Source organism: Babylonia areolata, chromosome 31 (assembly GCF_041734735.1).
Source record: "Babylonia areolata isolate BAREFJ2019XMU chromosome 31, ASM4173473v1, whole genome shotgun sequence".
Taxonomy (NCBI): domain Eukaryota; kingdom Metazoa; phylum Mollusca; class Gastropoda; order Neogastropoda; family Buccinidae; genus Babylonia; species Babylonia areolata.
In genome coordinates, this window is record NC_134906.1 from 13,762,459 (window position 1) to 13,774,958 (window position 12,500).

The 12,500-nt window shown below is 46.3% G+C and overlaps 1 protein-coding gene across 2 annotated transcripts in view; it reads right to left on the bottom strand.

Moving 5' to 3' along the window:
* The window catches only part of LOC143276012 (A disintegrin and metalloproteinase with thrombospondin motifs 15-like), a 75,105-nt gene that overhangs the window by 42,643 nt on the left and 19,962 nt on the right, over positions 1–12,500 (bottom strand). For both annotated transcript variants that reach the window (XM_076580390.1, XM_076580389.1), the window contains exons 9-12: positions 10,208–10,351; positions 7,238–7,372; positions 4,701–4,854; positions 2,136–2,237 (exon numbers count right to left, since the gene is read on the bottom strand). In XM_076580390.1, the coding sequence (XP_076436505.1) occupies positions 2,136–2,237; positions 4,701–4,854; positions 7,238–7,372; positions 10,208–10,351 (535 nt within the window). The remainder of the gene's footprint in view (positions 1–2,135; positions 2,238–4,700; positions 4,855–7,237; positions 7,373–10,207; positions 10,352–12,500) is intronic.

Here is a 12,500-nt window from a genome sequence, read left to right on the forward strand (position 1 = left end):
CCAGCTGGGAGCGCGCGCAGATGGACCGTTGTAGTTGTGTAATACTTGGCGGACCCACCACGAGAGAAGTGTGTGTGGGCAGTATTTGAAATTGGGTATAGGGCCGAAACGGTCAAGTGTTAAAACCACTATGGCCAGTATGTATGTGTATGTGAAAGACAGCCTACAAGCGTCAAAGCAAAGATAAGTGATTTTTCTGTGAAGTTGATTAATAATTTGTTATCGCGTTATTGTTTAATGCTTGAATTATTAGTAAATTAGTGAGAGGGATCAAAACTTGTCATCCCATCGTTGTTTAGTTGTTGAATTGTTAGACAGTACAATACCATGCAACACAACAGTACAATACCATGCAATTCAACAATACAATACCATACAATACAACAGTACAATACCATAGAACAGTACAATACCATACAACACAGTACAATACCATACAATACAACACAGTACAATACCATACAATACCATACAATACAACACAGTACAATACCACACCATACACAGTACAATACAATACCATACAACAGCACAATACAATACCATACAACACAGCACAATACCATACAATACAGTACAATACCACACCATACACAGTACAATACCATACACAGTACAATACCATGCAACACAGCACAATACCACACCATACACAGTACAATACAATACAACACAGCACAATACCATACAATACAACACAACACAATACCATACAACACAGTACAATACAATACCATACAACACAGTACAATACCATACCATACAATACAACACAGTACAATACACACAATACAACACAGTACAATACCATACAACACAACACAGTACAATACCATGCAATACAACAGAAATCCCAATCCCAGAAATCGGTTTTCTGTGCACAGCATCAACTGTCCCTGTCCCGGTCAACGTTGTGGTTCGGTGACAAGATGCTCATGGAACGGCAGTATGTGGTTCGGTGACAAGATGCTCATGGAACAGCAGTATTTGGTTCGGTGACACAAGAAGCTCATGGAACGGCAGTATTTGGTTCGGTGACAAGATGCTCATGGAACGGCAGTATTTGGTTCGGCGACACAAGAAGCTCATGGAACGGCAGTATTTGGTTCGGTGACAAGATGCTCATGGAACAGCAGTATTTGGTTCGGTGACACAAGAAGCTCATGGAACGGCAGTATGTGGTTCGGTGACACAAGAAGCTCATGGAACGGCAGTATTTGGTTCGGTGACACAAGAAGCTCATGGAACGGCAGTATTCTACCAGTTGTGCCGAGCAAGATGGTGTGAAGAAACCATCAAAATATACAAGTTCGATCTCTTGATTCTGAACTGGAAAATGGCTTACGTTCGGCTCAGAGATTTAACATAAGCTTACAGTTTGGCCAACAACAGCAAAGTGGAAGCTGTATGATCACTGGTTTCTCCACTGCAATGGAAATTCATTTACAGCTTCGTCTTTTTGCGAAGGACTGAGAGACTCTCTAAATAGGATACAGTAATTGCATTGGCTCTTAGTGTTGCAGCCTTGGGGCGGGGAGAGTGGTTGGTGGGAAGGGAGAGGAGGGGTTGAGGGGGGGGGGGGGCGCTAGCTGGCCCTCTGGGGGCCATCCCAAAATGCCGACTGTCCTCAAGCCCTATTGGCTAAGTGTGAAAATGCAATTTAGGGCAAAACTCTAATGATCAGCTTCTGGCCGAGATAATCGAGGTCCCGTATGCAGCATGCACTTAGCGCATGTAAAAGAACCCACGGCATCAAAAGGGTTATTCCTGGCAAAATTATGTGGAAAAATCCACTTCGATAGGAAAAATAAAAATGCACGCAGTAAAAAATACAAAACTATGGGTGGTGCTGTAGTGTAGCGACGCGCTCTCCCTGGGGAGAGCAGCCCGAATTTCATACAGAGAAATCTGTTGCGATAAAAAAAAAACAAAAAAACCCGCAATTGTTCCTTATTCTTTGTTCGTGGGCTGCAACTCCCACGTTCACTCGTATGTACACGAGTGGGCTTTTACGTGTATGACCGTTTTTATCCCGCCATGTAGGCAGCCATACTCCCGTTTTCGGGGGCGTTGCTTATTCAATTTAAGACCATCACGAAATAAAATCTTTCTGACTTTTGACGTTTATATATTACCTTCCTGTTTCCGCACATGGTGCCGTCCATGCGGGGCTCTGAATCAGCGGTGCATGTCCCTGGGCGGTTCGGGTCAAAACACACCAGGTGGCTGCACTCGTCCTGAATGCACACACACACACACACACACACACACACACACGTGAGAATAAATACGACACAAACATGCGTGCACACATACCCCCCCCCCTGCCTCCCACCTCCACGCACATACACGAATGCAAATGCATTATGCGAATACGCACGCATGCATACATATACGTTCACACGCACGCATGCATACATATACGTACACACACACACACACACACACACACACACACACACACGTATGCTCTGGTTATCACCAAAAACAGAAATTATAACATCACAACCACCGTTATCAGAAAGTACATAAAAAATTATATATATATGATAATGATATTTTATATATATATATATATATATATATAGAGAGAGAGAGAGAGAGAGAGAGAGATCCGGAGGGGAATTTTCCGCTCAATGTTCCATCACACATCATGGCAACAGACATTTCGTCAATACTTTAATTTTCACCTTTGAATGTCATCGTTTAAAAAAGGTAGGAGAGGTGGGGGGTTGAATGGATATGGGGGGGAGGGGGGAGGACGGGGGTGGTGGTGGTGGCGGCAAGCAAACTCAGAGCGCGTCAGGACTTTGCATTTGTCAGTGGGAGGGTAGACTAAAAGAATCTTGGTAAAAGTCGACTTGACTTAACTCAGTACGGCCAGTCCTCTCTTCTCTTATTTGACTGTGCTTTCATATCTGTGAAACTGCATGTTTGGTGGATTTCTGTTGTGCATGTGTGGGTGTGTGTGTGAATGTGTGTCTTCATGTTTTACATTTATTCGCTTATTTATCATCATTGTTGTCTTATTTTTTTTTTTTTTTTTTAATCATTTTATTAGTATTACTATTATTATTACTACTACCTTTTTCTATATTATAATTATTATCCATTTATTTATTTATTTATGTAAGCTTATCTATTATTTATTCCCCCGTTGTTGTTTTTTGTTTGTTTTTTGTTTTTTGTTTTTTCTCAAGGCCTGACTAAGCGCGTTGGGTTACGCTGCTGGTCAGGCATCTGCTTGGCAGATGTGGTGTAGCGTATATGGTTTGTCCGAACGCAGTGACGCCTCCTTGAGCAACTGAAACTGAAACCTCTCTTCTCTACACAGACCCCTCGGATGTCCAGTGGGTGTCTGAATGACCTAACCTTTAGCTTCCGTCGTCAGATTTGTGGTATTCTTTGTCAACATTCACCTCTTCAGTATAAGAGCCTTCCGCTTGCAATATTTTGATGGCAATTGGGGTGAAACGCTGTTAACGTCGTCTCTTTCGCCGTTCGTATGGAGAGAGTTTTAAGGGGATGATAAAAGAGGCGACGTATCGAGCCACAAGCTCTTCTTCAGGGAAATGAAATGAGTGAGTGACAGACAGAAAGATACAGACAGAGAGGGAGAGAGAGTAAAGTTCAGGAAAGGAAAGTGATGAGAAGTCACAGGAAAGGGCACAAAAAACCAAAGGGTGAGTAGAACTGTCAGTGTGAATGTATGAGGGAAAGAAAGGGTTCTGAAAGGGAAGGGTGAGGGAAGGTGGGCAGGGCGTCAGAGGGCAGGAGTGAGGGAAGGGGGTGGAAGAGACTTAGTGTGAGTGACATATGAACAAGTAAAATAATTTTAAAAATATATAATAGATAAAATAAATAAAAATAAAAATAATAGATACATAAATGCATTTGTCATTTCAGCGGCGGACACCCGATGAGAAAGAAATGAGCTATCAGTGACAGGTCAGGCTGTCACAGTCACCATGATCTATTTGGACGTCCTTTTGGGAGGAATCACAGGACTTGTCATACGCCTGTCTTAGGTAAAAGCCCTTCTCTGACAACACGCACACTCAGCAATCAAGGGGTTAATTGGCAGTGGAGTGATGGCCTAGAGGTAACGCGTCCGCCTTGGAAGCGAGAGAATTGAGCGCGCTGATTCGAATCACGGCTCAGCCGCCGATATTTCTCCCCCTCCACCTTGAGTTGTGGTCTGGACGCTAGTCATTCGGATGAGACGATAAACCGAGGTCCCGTGTGCAGCATGCACTTAGCGCGCGTAAAAGAACCCACGGCAACAAAAGGGTTGTTCCTGGCAAAATTCTGTAGAAAAATCCACTGCGATAGGAAAAAAATAAAACTGCACGCAGGAAAAAATACAAAAAAATGGGTGGCGCTGTAGTGTAGCGACGCGCTCTCCCTGGGGAGAGCAGCCCGAATTTCACACAGAGAAATCTGTTGTGATAAAAAGAAATACAAATACAAAATACAAAATTAACCACCGGGCCCCTTTCGCTCCCGTCAGCGGGACAAGTTTCAAGTTTTAATCATCCTCACACCTATTGGAGAAGAGTATGAAGGATTACAACAAAACGATTAAATAACCAGAATATGAATAAAAACATTTCCAAAACGCACCAACAGCGTCACACCGTAGAATAAGTTTGAGAGAGACCGACTCAAATCAAATCAAACCACCTGGTCTGTTAACTCACCCCGTGCACCATGTTGGTGCCCAGACAGAGGGTCGATCCCCGGCCCATGAACAGTTCACACTGCTCGTCCCCGTCATACACCACCCCAGGCAGATCCGTGGGCAACGCTATGGCGCCTGTCGGCTGGTCGTTCAGACAGTCCGCCCTGCTCGACCTGAAAGGTGGAACGATCTCCATTATACCCCGTGCCTTGAGGTAACTTAGAGAGAAAAAAGTTCTTATACGCGAGGTGTGTGTATATCACACACACACACACACACACACCACACACCACACACCACACACACCACACACCACACACACCACACACCACACACACCACACACCCCACACACCACACACAACCACCCCACACCCCACACACCACACACCCCACACCCCCCACACACCACACCCCACACACCACACACCCCACACACCCCACACACACCCACACACACCCACACACACACACCACACGAGGTGGGTTTTTTTTTCCTCACCCAAACGAGTCCTGTCAAATATTTTTTATTTTAAATGACAATCTCCGGTTTAAAAGAAACTCGCTTAAAAAAAAAAACAACCTCGCATTTTAGAAAGCAACCACTTCACCCATGCCAAAAGTGTTTTTTTTTTTTTTTTTTTTTTTTTTTTTTTTTTTTTAGAACTTCGGATATTTTAATTATGACGGAACCTTTTCTCCATTATGTAAATGTTTTACTCAAACTTGGGGTCTTTCTGACTGACAACTTTTGTAGCAATAAATGCACTGAGACTGAGAATATATGAAACGTACCGACGATAAACGATATATCTATTTTCTGACAACTTTTGTTGCAACGAATGCACTGAGATTGAGAATATACCAAGCGTACTGACGATAAGTACGACTTTCGGACCCAAACATTTATTATCATTCATTTCTGAACAACTTTGGTTTGTAGCAATAAATGCATTATGATTGAGAGAATATATCAAATATACTGACACTTCGGACCCAACAAGTTTTTTTTAGAACTTGTTTCTTCCCCCCCATTCCTCATACTGTCTTTCTGAACTGCAGCAAAAACGTATGCAATGCTTGGGAAGTTGAACAAAAGCTAGCTCAGCATGACTGCAGTACACGGGTGTTGGGTTTTTTTCTTCTTTTTTTTTTGTGCTGCCCCATCTGCACCATTTCAGTGGCATTACTCCCACGCCGCTCATTTAGAGCCCCCCCATACACGGCCACACCCGGGTTCGTCCGTCGCAGTTCCAGCGTTGGCAGTCCACAGGGAACTATCGATGTTAGGTCGCCAGGAGGCCACACACCAGAGGAGACCCTGCACTGCTGCCGAGTCACTTCGGTGGTGTTCGGTGGTGCCTGTTCCGTTTTAACGTACTTAGGACACCACCTACTAAGCCCCCTACTAACGACAATAATGGCTTAGTCGCGGAGCCAGACTGAGTGAGCGTTCCTCCGGGTGTTGCGTTTTGATTTGATTCAGGATGCATCAATTCCATTGATGTACTGTCTCTGTCGCTCTAACTTGAGCAGTTTCTTTTATCGATTTAGTATGTGATGCTATGTCTAAAGGCGTGTTGTAATCTTTTTCCGTGTGTGCATTATATAGCGCAAAGCATAGAGGCGATTTAAAGTGGTGTGCTCAAGTCTTTTAATGGTTACTTCAGACGAATAAAACCAAACTGTTTTCAAGGAGTGAAAAGGGAAGCAACCCGAAAACGTCACGCCAGGAACTCCCAAAACACAAAGCAAAGACTTTCGCCAGAACCTTCGCCAAGAAGTCCACAAGCAAAGCAAATACTCACTAGGAACTCCGCAAAGGAGTCACAAGCAAAGCAAATACTCACGCCAGGAACTCCGCAAAGGAGTCACAAGCAAAGCAAATACTCACTAGGAACTACGACAAGGAGTCATAAGTAACGCCAGGAACTCCGCCAGGAACTCCGCCAACGAGTCAAACTTTAAGTAAAAGACTCACGCCAGAAAAACTGCGCCAAGGGCTCGCGAGTAACGCAGACTCACAGCCAGAAACTCCGCAAAGGTCGTCACAAGTACAGCCAAGCACTCATGCCAGGAACTCCGCAAAGGAGATCACACAAGCAAAACACTCACGCCAGGAACTCCGCAAAGGAGATTACACAAGCAAAACACTCACGCCAGGATCTCCGCAAAGGAGATCACAAGCAAAACACTCACGCCAGGAATTCCACAAAGGACATCACACAAGTCAAAACACTCACGCCAGGAATTCCACAATTGACATCACACAAGCAAATCACTCACGCCAGGAATTCCACAAAGGACATCACAAAAGTCAAAACACCCACGCCAGGAATTCCACAAAGGACATCACACAAGTCAAAACACTCACGCCAGGAATTCCACAATTGACATCACACAAGCAAAACACTCACGCCAGGAACTCCACAATGGACATCACACAAGCAAAACACTCACGCCAGGAATTCCACAAAGGACATCACACAAGTCAAAACACTCACGCCAGGAACTCCGCCAAGGAAGTCACACAAGCCAAACCAAGCCAAGCACTCACGCCAGGAAGCGGTCCAAGGACCGAAGGCTGCAGGCGGACCAGGAGAAGGCGGTGGACGCCCCTCCTCCGTTGGTGGACATCACGTACTTTCCGTCTTCACAGTCATTGTTGAGGCCGTCATGAGACATGCCCAGTCTGCCATGCACACACACACACACACAATGCAGATTGCAGGATGCTTTATAATGAATAAAGGTAGTAGAACGGGAGAAGGGGGAGGAGGAAGGAGGGAGAAGGGGGAGGAGAAGGAAGGGGGGAGAAGGGAGGAGGAGAAGGAAGGAGGGAGAAGGGGGAGGAGAAGGACGGAGAAGGAAGGGGGAGAAGGAAGGAGGGAGAAGGAAGGGGGGAGAAGGAAAGAAAGGGGGAGAAGGGGAGGGGGAGGAGAAGGGGAGGAGAAGGGAGGGGGAGGAGGAGAAGGGGAGGAGAAGGGGAGGAGAAGGGAGAGAAGAGGGGAGAGAAGGGGGAGGAGAAGGGGAGAGAAGGGAGGGGGAGAAGGGAGGGGGAGAATGAAGGAGGGAGAGAAGGGGAGAGAAGGGAGGGGGAGAATGAAGGAGGGGGGAGAAGGGGAGAGAAGGGGGAGAGAAGGGAGGGGGAGAATGAAGGAGGGGGAGAAGGGGAGAGAAGGGGGAGAGAAGAGAGGGGGAGAATGAAGGAGGAGGAGAAGGGGAGAGAAGGGAGGGGGAGAAGGGAGGGGGAGAATGAAGGAGGAGGAGAAGGGGAGAGAAGGGGGAGAGAAGGGAGGGGGAGAATGAAGGAGGAGGAGAAGGGGAGAGAAGGGGGAGAGAAGGGAGGGGGAGAATGAAGGAGGAGAAGGGGGAGGAGAAGGGAGGGGGAGAATGAAGGAAGAGGAGAAGGGGAGAGAAGGGGGAGGAGAAGGGGGAGGAGAAGGGGGAGGAGAAGGGGGGAGGAGAAGGGAGGGGGAGAATGAAGGAAGAGGAGAAGGGGAGGGAGGAGGAGAAGGGAGGGGGAGAAGGGAGGGGGAGAAGGGAGGGGAAGAGAAGGGGGGGAGAAGGGGGAGGAGAAGGAAGGAGGAGGAGAAGGGGAGAGAAGGGGGAGGAGAAAGGAGGAGCAGAAGGATGGAGAAGGGGGAGGAGAAAAGGAAGGAGGGAGAAGGGGGGAGGAGAAGGAAGAAGGGGGGAGGAGAAGGAAGAAGGGGGGGAGGGAAGGAGGGAGGAATGTATACAATGCTTAAATGTCGACTTAAACCATCAATAATCACAGTCGAAAACAATCAGTAGACAAAAATACTAAAATGCTCAACTTGAGAGTAAACCACACATAAAATAATCAGTCATACACATGCAGCATTCAAAATCATCCATTCATCCATCCAACCAACCAACCAACCGTTAATCTATGAAACAATCAAACTGTGCCTTCTAGCTCCAATTATACCTGTTTACTGTGTTGTTTAGACTTTTTTATTTATTTATTTATGTACGCTTATAGTTGACTAAAGTTTTTGCGCCTTATACATAGTAGTAGTACTTTTTGTATTTATCTATTATTTACCCTTTTTTTTCTCTCTCTCTCAAGGCCTGACTAAGCGCGTTGGGTTACGCTGCTGGTCAGGCATTTGCTTGGCAGATGTGGTGTAGCGTATATGGATTTTGTCCGAACGCAGTGACGCCTCTTTGAGCTAATGAAACTGAAAACTGAAACTTGTTTAGAATCTGGTGGGCTGACTATAATGCGTTGAGTCTATGCACAGGTCAAACATCCGCTTCCGTCCTTTTCATCGTTTTGGTTTGTATCTTAAAGCCTGAACCGGACTATAAATGGCGGGCGATTTGAATCAAGCCAGTTTCTCACCAGAGTCTGACACTGTGACGTCGGAGAAGGTTTATTCAAAATAAAAGCCTTATAAAGCTACGGTTTGGCTTCATTTATGGCAGAGAGCGAGATTTGCCTAGCAGCTTCCAGTCTAGACCTGAATTGACTTTGGAAAGTACAAAATGTGTCAGCTACACGTAATACAAAATTTGAATGCAGAGAAAAGGGGCGGAGCTAGAGCCGTTTGTGTTTGCGCTAGACGTGTCTGTCAGATAAAAATAGCACCAGCACGTGGTACTGTCCGGTGAGAATTGGAAAGCATGCAGACAGCCCCTCGACGTTGGCAACCGTAAACGACCACATTGTGTGGCAGGAGTACACGGATATCTTTCTCCGCTAACAGTGAGTCGGTCTTTGTTTTGCTTTCACCTCCCACATGTTTACATTTCTACCGGACACGTGCTCGCGCTTTTTATAGATAAACTCCGCCCCTTTCCCTTTTATGGATAGGCTCTAGTGCGCATGCGCAACCGAAACCTTGCTCTCGGGAGTTAAGACTTTAAGTAAAGCAAATGTGGTGTTGCGTATATCGATCAGTCCGCATGTTCTGACGCCTTATTGAAACTGAAACTAACACTGAAAACCATCTCCACTTACAATCAATCAACCACCACCACCCAATCAACCACCACCACCCAATCAACCAACCAGCCAACCAACCACCACCAACCAACCAACCAACCAACCAACCACCACCAGCCAACCACCACCATCCACCACCATACCAACCACCCAACCACCACCAACCAACCACCCAACCACCACCAACCAACCAACCACCCAAACCATCACCAACAAGCCACCACCAACAACCAACCAACCACCAGCCAATCAACCAACCACCAGCTAATCAACCAACCACCAGCCAACCAACCACCACCCACCAGCCAACCAACCAACCAGCCACCACCCAACCAACCACCACCCACCAACCAACCACCAGCCAATCAACCAACCACCAGCTAATCAACCAACCACCAGCCAACCAACCACCAACCACCAGTCAATCAACCAACCACCACCAGCCCACCAGCCAATCAACCAACTACCACAGGCAATCAATCAAATCAACCAAGCCAATCAAACCACCAACCAAAGCCTAACCGAGCTGCCCCCCTTGCCAAACATAGTACTCACGAGTGACCAGTCTCATGGGCCAGGGTCAGCCCCACGGACAGTCCGTTGTCCTCGCAGACAGAGCAGCGGGTGCGCGCGCCGCACATGCCACCCACTGTGGCCAGGCCCGTCGTTGATTGGACGCCTCGGAGGGTCAGGTCCACCCTGAAAAAAAAAGAATTAAAAAAAAAAGATATGAAAAAAAAATTGTTAAATGGCGGATAACGATTGTATTTGTATTTCTTTTATCACAACAGATTTCTCTGTGTGAAATTCGGGCTGCTCTCCCCAGGGAGAGCGCGTCGCTACACTACAGCGCCACCCCTTTTTTTGTAATTTTTTTTCTCCTGCGTGTAGTTTTGTTCTTCCTGTCGAAGTGGATTTTTCGACAGAATTTTGCCAGGAACCACCCTTTTGTTGCAGTGTTTTTGTTTTGTTTTTTTGTTTGTTGTTTTCTTTTCACCAGCGCCAAGTGCATGCTGCACACGGGACCTTAGTGTATAGCCTCATCCAAATGACTAGCGTCCAGATCACCACTCAGTCTAGTGGAAGGGGAGAAAATATCGGCGGCTGAGCCGTGATTCGAACCATCGCGAGCAGATTCTCTCGCTTCCTATGCGGATGAGTTACCTCTACGCCATCACTCCAGTGACTGGTTGAGGAAGGTTTGAGGACGAGTTTTACTTGTTAATTGGTGGACAGGTTGGTATGTAGGTTTTTCCTTTTGCAAAGACGTTAAAGATTGATCGAAGGGGTGGGTGGTGAGGGCGGGGTGGGAGTGAGGTGAGGTGGGGGGGTACTAACCACGGCAAATACTATATTGATAATCATAGTAATGATATATCATTAAAAAAAAACCCAAAAAAAACCAAACAAACACGTGAACCAAACTAATATTGCTGTTATGATTATGATCACTATCAGTATGACCGATTATCATTGCTATCATTTTCTTCATCACCATCTTCATTATAGCCCAATATGAGAAGTGAAAAAAATTACAATTGATAATTAGAATAGAAAGTGCCCATCTTTGCCAGAGCCAAGCCAGCCATGAGTTTGTTTTGTTTTTGTTTTTGTTTGTTGTTCTTTTTTAACGTATGTGAATGAAAATGTCATACCTATATCGACGGGTGCAACAGCCGAGTGGTTACAGCGTTGGATTTTCAATCTGAGGGTCCCGGGTTCAAATCCATGCCAATGTTCGGTGGGTTATGGAAACATACCCAGCAAGCACATCCCTGAAAACGGAGTATGGCTGCCTACATGGCTGGGTTAAAACAGTCATACACGTAGAAGCCCACTCGTGCATAGAGTGAACGTGGGAGTTGCAGCCCACGAACGAAGATGATGCTTACGTATTTCATGCAACTAACAAAAATTAATACTCGACGCAACCAAAACACTAGTTAGTTCATGATTGTCTCCAGATATTGCAACTCGTATCGGTTGTCCGAAAACACTCGACGGGCGCAGTAGCCGAGTGGTTAAAGCGTTGGACTGTCAATCTGAGGGTCCTGGGTTCGAATCACGGTGACGGCGCCTGGTGGGTAAAGGGTGGAGATTTTTACGATCTCCCAGGTCAACATATGTGCAGACCTGCTAGTGCCTGAACCCCCTTCGTGTGTATATGCAAGCAGAAGATCAAATACGCACGTTGAAGATCCTGTAATCCATGTCAGCGTTCGGTGGGTTATGGAAACATACTCAGCATGCACACCCCCCGAGACGGAGTATGACTGCCTACATGGCGGGGTAAAAACGGTCATAACGTAAAAGCCCACTCGTGTGCATACGAGTGAACGCAGAAGTCCGCAAACACTCCTAGACCACTATAGCAGGTACAAAACTCCGCCGCCAAACTGATTCATAAAGCAAAAAGATCCGCACATTGCACACCCCTTCTAAAAGAGTTGCACTGGTTACCCATAGAGCAAAGAATCAAATACAAAGCCGCCTGTCTCTGCTACCATGTCATTTGTGGAACTGCACCCGATACCTCTCTGACATCTTTCAAATCTTATGTACCCTCCCGTTCTCTTCGCTCTGCTGCCGATGATAGAACCTTCCGTGTCCCCAAATACAAAACAGAACAGCACGGTGGTCGAGCCTTTTCATCATCTGCTGATCAAATATGGAACTCTTTGCCTCACCACGTCCGTCACAGCCCCTCACTGCCTTCCTTTAACCTCAAGACTTTCCTCTTCCAGCAGCACTTCCTCTAGACCCCCTCTCAATCATGAAAGTGGTTAGTTGATTGTGTAGGTATATTTGTAACGCTGTACTGTGTGTGTGTGTCGAATGTATGGATGGA